General features: G+C 30.3%; 1 protein-coding gene across 1 annotated transcript in view; it reads right to left on the reverse strand.

Annotated features, from left to right (window-relative positions):
* LOC116773314 (metastasis-associated protein MTA3) overlaps window positions 1-8,132 on the reverse strand; it is a 36,124-nt gene extending 27,992 nt beyond the window's left edge. The window contains exons 1-2 of the mRNA XM_061528418.1: window positions 7,759-8,132; window positions 118-279 (exon numbers count right to left, since the gene is read on the reverse strand). Of these exons, the coding sequence (XP_061384402.1) occupies window positions 118-279; window positions 7,759-7,786 (190 nt within the window). The 5' untranslated portion in view covers window positions 7,787-8,132. The remainder of the gene's footprint in view (window positions 1-117; window positions 280-7,758) is intronic.
* Window positions 8,133-8,413: the final 281 nt, after the last annotated feature.

The following is an 8,413-nucleotide window of genomic DNA, read 5'->3' on the forward strand; positions in this document are numbered from 1 at the left end:
ATAAAGTATTGGCATGAGTATAAAAGTATGTATAATAGTGAAAGGCTTGTGATATAAACAATATATGAATGTGAAATTTGTCATTCGCTTTCAGCTAGGTCGATATCGAGTACTTACTTTGATGCTTATCAGCTAATTGTATGAGAGGGTTGGGCAGGTCCCGCCGCCTGTAGAAGCACATGACTTTTGCCTCCACGTTGCCAGACGACGTCTTGTTTAGTTCTTCTATCCGCCGGATCTGGTACGGAGACGTCGACGACGTCTCGAAATAGACGCAGTCTGATGGAAATATAATGACATATTAGGAAATATATATACATAGTATGAACTACATGTCCGAATGAATTATCAGTATCATATAACGCGGATGTATTACGTATGTCGTATATAAATTAAAATCAGTTGCGATGTTTATGTCAGTAATATATTTTATGGGCACCAACGATTCGTACTGATTACATTACATCCGTCTTAGTACCGAAATTACACGGAAACTAAAATGTTTTATGGTAAAAATTACAAGCGTATTTCAAATAGAATATTATTTAATTATAATTTTTGACCGAGTTTATATAGAATAAGCTACCAAAGATACTATAATGGGAATTCGACTAACTTTATATCCTGACGGTTGTTGTGTAAAAGATTTTATAAATTTGTTCTAATCCCACAATTAAGAAGCTCAAAAGTCAAGCTATAAATATTACAACGTAAACATAAAATTATCATAGATATTATTATTATTTTAATAGAATATATGAACAATTGAAGAAAAACCTTATTCGGTAACATTAATTGCCTTTTAATTTTTAATTTAACGATAATATTTCCGTTAACACTTTTTATTTATATTAACAATGAGGTCATTATTACATATTTTCTAATCAACAGTACATTCCTTTAATTCGTAGTTCTGCCCCCCGTGTAATCTTGAGCTCCAACCGGTTAACAGCGCGAAATGAAAGCGAAAAGCGTAGCCATGCCTTCGGACTTAAAGCTACACATACTGTGCCACTAACACTCGTTCGAAAAAAAAAATATTATTATACACAATTAATAACATATATAAAAAATATATCATTATGTAATCCTAGTGATTGTTAGATAAATCTTTGTTTTTTTAATGAAATTACCGTTTGGAATAACACTCGAAACATGTACATGTTAAATGTACATATGTTAAAATATGATTTAAATCTAAGATCATAGTATACCTAACACGATATAAAATATGGTAAACAAAGAAAGTATTGTTAATTACGATTAAATTTAATAGGAACACATTCATGTAATGAACATATTTATTTCGTACTGGAAGTAAAGAAACCTCAAAATTCTTTCTATATACTATGTATGTAACACAACTGGATCACCAACTTCCCCTGTTCAGTCTTCGTCCGAACCTCATGAATTAACAAACAAAATGGCGTCATTTACCGTTACCCCGCACAATACAACACTACACTCAAAGCACAATGACAGCTAACCGTGACTGTAATCCTAAGACAATCTAATGTTACGCTATTTTAATAACTTCTGAGTATTAAAGATAAAAATCAATCGATATTTTGAGATTTATAGATATATTAATGACCTTTTTATTACATTTATATGTGTTTAATTAATAAAATCGGAATGTATAACACGAAAAATAAGTATATTAATAATACAATTATTATTTAATATTAGTTTAAAAAAATCGTATTAAATAAGATTGAAAAAAAAAACATTAACATTATGTACAAATAAATTTCATATTCTAAAAAATATTCTTCACGTTCATGTCACAACTTTACTTCTATTGTTGTCATTAGAGCAAATTCTCTCGATACATTAACAAAATAAAAATACTTATTAAATAAACTGATTGATGTATTAGTAATAGTGTGGCCTTATAAATCAATGACATTTCACTTTTACGTCAGATTCTCTAATTTATTGTAAAGTAATGTAAGACAATCTTTTAAATATCTTAGATATATTAGTTTTTCCAGCGACAGTTTAGTAAATAATTTGTTATGTACAAATATATTTTTTTAATTATGTGATCTTTAAAACAATCAAACAATAAGGCGGTAGAACTGGTGAGATATAAAAATATATAACTGATTAATGATAATATGTTTAACGTTATAGGAAGACCATAATTATATATCGTAATAAATACTACGACTATTTTATCAGTGTGATGGTGTGATGTATCAAGTGAGTGTTTGTGTGTACTAGACCATACGAGACAGGAGACACGAGGCGTCCGTCGACCGGCGTGGCTGCATGGTTAATATACGTAGGTTTATGTAAGTAGAGGTATTATGCGGCAGCGATGTTAACGGCCGTACAGTTTTGCCAAGACTTTAGCGTATTTTTGGAACGTGTCAATAAGTATAGTATAGTAATTTTAGAACGGCCACGTCATCACACAGAGGTGAAATGATCGGATTTCCCAAGTATCGAACGCGATTTATAAAATATTCATTCTAATACCAAGTAACGAAATAATACACATACTTTTGATTAGTAGTTAATTTTACAGGTCGATAAAATGAATGAAAATAATTTGTACCTAACACAAAAACTTAGGAATATACAAATGTAACGTTTTTTTATATTAATATCAACTGGCGAAGAAAATACACAGTGATGTGTTCTCAGCTTATAACTCATTCGTTATACTATATTAAAGTAAAGAGCAAAATATTTGATCGTTAAATTGAATGGGACCTCTACCAAAAATTAAAAGGTAAGAAGAATTTCTGCTTAAAGTGATACAATCTCTTCCAATGGGACGGAAGAGCAGGTGGATTAAGATCAGCATTTAATAGGTTGGAAGAAAAAGTATTTCGAACTTAAAAAACATTTAATAACTCTGTTAGCCAAAACTTCCGATGTTTTATTAAAAACAAATCACACTCGACATATCAATATAGTATTTCTTAAAAAAAATATATACAGACCTTCATCGTTTAAAAATATTAAATAAAAAAGGTAACTTTGTGTGAAGGTGTGGTAGAATGTCGAGTGCTTAACGAACTTTTGTAATCATCCATATTCATAAGACTTCATGAGACATCTGTTATAAACGAAAAAAAGTGTTTTTTTTTTAGAGACTACACTCAAGGGATTGTGAGAAGTACATGGACTGGGTTTTCGAACAATATAGCCACTGTACATAAGTATGTGTGTTGACGGAGAATGCTGTAGGAGGAGGTTTTGCTTTAAGATTTTCATTAGGGTCGCGAAATTGGCATTGCAGCACAAGTTTCTAGCCCTTGACCAGCATCGCAGAGGTTTTTGATGATGGACGGTGATATTACTAATTAATAGAATGTCCTCACATTTTAGTCGATTAGAATCAAACTTTTTACGACAGGCCATTGTTATTTATACTAATGTTAAATGTTCTACGTTGCTGGGTCGTGCCAACCCTTGTTTAAGTTTGTAATTTCGGCGCCGATCGATTTCAATCGTTTCAAGTAATTAACGTCACTTAAAATTCTTCTAACCTGCCAAACTAAGTTTACCGAGTGCTTCGTAGAGCTTGGAGATTATTGTGAGTTATACTATTAATAGTTCAGTACTACATTATATTCATTCTGTTTTGTCCGATCTTTGTGTTTCGGTCGAGTTAGTTTGAAAAACAAAAAAAAAAACTGTTTAAATTTTATTCTGAACCTGACCTTATTTAGATTCGATCTACCTTATCAATTATTCTACATATGGTAATTCAGTTGGCACGTATGGGTTTTGTGTGTTAGAAGACACACATACAAACTTTACGTTTAGAGTACTTTTTGTTTTTACGGTTTACCATCTTCTTTCACTAACTTAGAAACCGAGATAAGGCGACAATTCCGCGCCCCAGAGAAAGAACTTCGACCTCGTCGGATTTCTCTTTATAGCACGTTGTTGAGCTGAATTTATCAATAGTTCACGATCGTAATGTTAATAATTTAATATAGGCTAAATAAATTTTTCACTCTTGTGAACTGGAAACTTAATTGAAGAGTGCCTTTCAAATTGTATTTGATATATTGGCTATTTCAGTCTATCGGTTATTTCGTTACTCCGTGTTTATACACTCTTTATAATACTATTAACCACATTTAACAAGATTTTTCAATTACATTAAAAGTTTAAATGGTGAATGAAATTTGACAATTATTTAATTAATTGAAAATTTTAAATCATTACTTTTAACTAAGATAATACTGCTTTCGTTAATTTATTAGATTTCTGCGTCTCACTAGGAATACACTTTAAACTCGTTGATATTAATACTAAATTTGATGTATAACTTTTGTGTTAGACGCTCATAAAGTATCTTCTTTAATAAATATTAAATTATATCTTTTATTTAAGATTATTTTATACAAAAATGTTTGAAGTACCTTCTGCACAGAAGCTATATGGACTTATTTGTACATAACGTGTACACAACCAAGCTGATATTTTAGTACGGCGCTAAGTTTTCGGCTGTTTGCATTAGCTCAAGATGTTTTAAAGCACGTGATGCTTTGTAAACACTTACCAATTAAGTGTTTGTTTAAATAAACTTGAAAATATATATATCAATATGTGCACTAATGTCAATGACCTATCAATATCGTGCCCGCGGACCATAGCCATGACGGAGTAATTTCAACTAAATGATATTAAAAAACTAAATCATATTAAAACATTTACGTATCCGAAACAAAAGTAAAATTCTTTTGAATAATGCAATCTATACGTTATTCCGTAAAATTTTGCGTCAGTATAATATACTTACTGTTATTTGAGAAACATTAATACGACGATTGATTTTGAGAAAGTGTCACAAGTCGAGGCTGCAGACAGCGTACAATCTAGTTGTAAGTTGTATAACGACTTTGCATATTACTTTTATATTAATATGTTGTAATATGTTTGTGTATGACCGCTGGAGTCGTTTTCAAATTGAAAAATAAATTTATATTTCATTTTATGTTGGATAGGATTTTTCTGCTGATTAAAATTCTACTGGCATGATCAAGAAAACGTACGATTTCGGTAAAAACATTATTTGCATAAAAAGAATAAAAATTTTGTCTGTTCCTATGTGGATTCAGAGTGTGTACGTTTAACGCTTCTGTCTTAAGAGCCGAGTAAAGAAGAGCCGTATAATGGCGGCGAGGGCACGTCGGTACATTTTTAGTAAAATAATAATTTATTTTAACTGGTCGGTCGAGTTTAGCTTGACACGACCAGTTTATTGTTCGGAAACGTACTTAGGTATGCAACTTTCACCGACGGACGGTGGTAATTGCGAGCTCATAGCGTCACACAAAACGTTGTTACCTATATTAAACATGCATTACACATGTTACAAATATATATATATACTATTTGTACGAGTTTTTAATAATCAAGTAGGGAGAGGATAATTATCGATATCAAAATACATACATATATACCTTTTCTATTAATCTACTATTATAACGTAAAACATGATAAATTTATGTTTTTCTTACGACAAACGGCGTGGTTTGTTGTTACGTATAGGGATGGCCGCGACACGGAACAGATGTGCTTTTAAAATTAAATGACATATAAATATGACCCTCTAGCGGGTAAACGCCTCATAATCTTCAACAATAATAGAACCGACCCAGCTGCCTAACACTGCCATTGTATGGGTGTTTAACTTTTTTGCAAGATGTTACTTTTAATGTACCTTTCGAACATTAAACTTTCAGCCGATATAAAGAACTTTTATAACAACGGATGAATTTTTATAATCAATAAAAATATGAAAAACGATGTTTTTAATGCAGGTGGTTCATATAAATCAAATTAATGTGGACTAAACTTAAACATTAGACATACAGAACTCTAAATCATAGTAATTAATTTATTTGTATGAAAAAAATATAACCAAATTATATGATAAACCTTACGAAAATATTCATTTTGTTCATAGCATTCAAAATAATAACATATATATAGTGAATCAAATAGCAATAATTATTTCAAGATCACTGAAAAAATACCTAATAATAGCAAAAGAATGACCTCTTAGTATTATTAAATAAATCATATGATTATTATGTACCCAGACATGTTAAACCTTTTAATATTATTTGTTTTCAAATGCCAATATTTCCACAATAATTTACTTTATATGAATACATTGAAATACTCTAAAGCTTAGCTTTCCTTCCAATGGCATAAATTATCATATTTAAAATTTATATATATATATATAATTGCATATATAATCTATGCTAGTATCACAGATATATGTATAGATTAAATTAAATGTATTAATTTTTCTAGAATCTTATATATCTCTGGAGTGAGATTAAGGGAAGGCGTGCACAAGACGCAATCAAGTAAAATTAAAAAATTATAAATTCAATATTTATGGAAATTATTTTATTTATTTTAATATTATTATAACAAAATTTAAGTCAGAACTAGTAATGTTTACTTTATGAATGATAAGTCTTATCTAAAACACTAGCAACAGATTACTTTAGCCTTTAACGAATTGAAATGACTCATAACATCTTAATTAATTACTCAATATTTGGTTAAATTTCACACTGTGACAATTATTGTAATTTTCAAGGCAAATTATATTGTACTTTAAAACAATGGTTCAGACAAAAGTTATGAATTTTTTTAAGTTTAATATAAAACCTGTTGTCGTTTTATCAAAGGCTAATGAACTCATTTAGGCATCAGCCAATGAAGGGAATATATACATTATATACATGTACATTGTTTTTCATGTTAGCATATATTATAAAAATTCACTTATCTACCTAATAAACTCATTTACATATACAAAGACAATGGATCATACAATTGAATAATTATGATACCCATTAGATCACTCTGCGACATTTCCTTAATGTTAACAAATTTTTAAATATAAATTAAAACATTTTAAAGTTTCAGTATGTTAAAAAGCTCGTAGTGTAGGTCAATTGTTGCAAATAATAGATATATACAGATTGTCCTTATTCCATACAAATAAATAGAAGCATAACGTTTCAATAATAAAAGTAAAATTCCCTCCAAAATTTTGCTATGTATAACCGAAGTCAATAATAATACAAAAAGTTTTCAATGACGCGATATTTAGTGATAGGAAGTAGTATAAAGGAAGAGCTAATTAACATTCGGCTCCACGACCGCTAAGCGCGCCACAAGAGCGGCCTGCCCTCCGCGACTCCGCCAGACACTCATCCACTAAAATGAAGCGCGCCCCCGGTCTTAAGCAAGACCACTATCTTAGAACTGACAAAAACTGATTTCAGTAACGATCACTATCTTATCAATCTCCAAAACGAGTTACATTCTCCCCAACTAATACAGAAATGTGCATCAAAATGTTTTGACAACATCAATTATAACCTAAAATCTCGTGTCAAACCTATCAAATCTCAACAGAGGCTAGGAAACTAACCGATAAATAACCGCGAACCACTTGACTCTTATATACCACCATCCGCACGCAAGCCGATACAGTGATACCTAGATGCAAATGCTTATGTCCTATTTGAAGAATTTGGGTAAAATAATAAGTATTCCATAAAAATAACATTTAAAACGGTCTTTCGTGTTTGAATTGTCTATAAAATAATTCAGCTTATTGAAATCTTGCAAATATTAAGACTGAACTAATTAATATAAGCAATTAATGAAGGTACGACAATCAAAGCAAAGCACCGCTAGTCGGCTGGCGGTGAACCGGCGAAGCTACAACAAAAATAACCAATTATTGTTACTTACCGCCGACTCTGTACATATTCGCAGCCATTTTTATACACAATCACTATTCATTAACACTTAATTAATCTACATCTGACACAATTAATAACTATAACACTATTTAATTGAGCTTTTAACAATGTTTTTCATCACGTTAACTCCGGACGCCTTTCGCTGATCGCCATTTTCTTTCACACTACTAATTTGGCCAGTGCGCAGTCGCACTTTTTGGCGTAAACTTCCTGCTCTTGAAACAAAGCAATGACATGTTATTAATAATATAACCACTTATTTTGTCCAAGATATGGGTTACTGAAATATTACTTCGACAATTTTACAAATCATGCCCTACAATTGAAATTAAATTTACTATTATCCTAAAAATTAAAAAAAAATGTTTCATTCAAGAACGTTTCATTACCACAGATGATTGTTATAAAAATAGGAACGTTCCTTTGATATTTTTAATAGAGGATTTTTGATTTTATGCAAAAAGTATTTTCTTTTATCATAAAGTATTCTTAACTCAAATAATATAATAATTACTATTACTTGAATTGTTTTATTTTTATTAAAATTTACCTACATTAAAAGATAATTTTGCATGAAATGAAACGAGAAGCTTTATGGTAATAGACAAAGACGCCTCTTTTAAGAATGCTACTATTTATTAAAT

This window comes from Danaus plexippus, assembly GCF_018135715.1.
Source record: "Danaus plexippus chromosome 18 unlocalized genomic scaffold, MEX_DaPlex mxdp_20, whole genome shotgun sequence".
NCBI lineage: Eukaryota > Metazoa > Arthropoda > Insecta > Lepidoptera > Nymphalidae > Danaus > Danaus plexippus.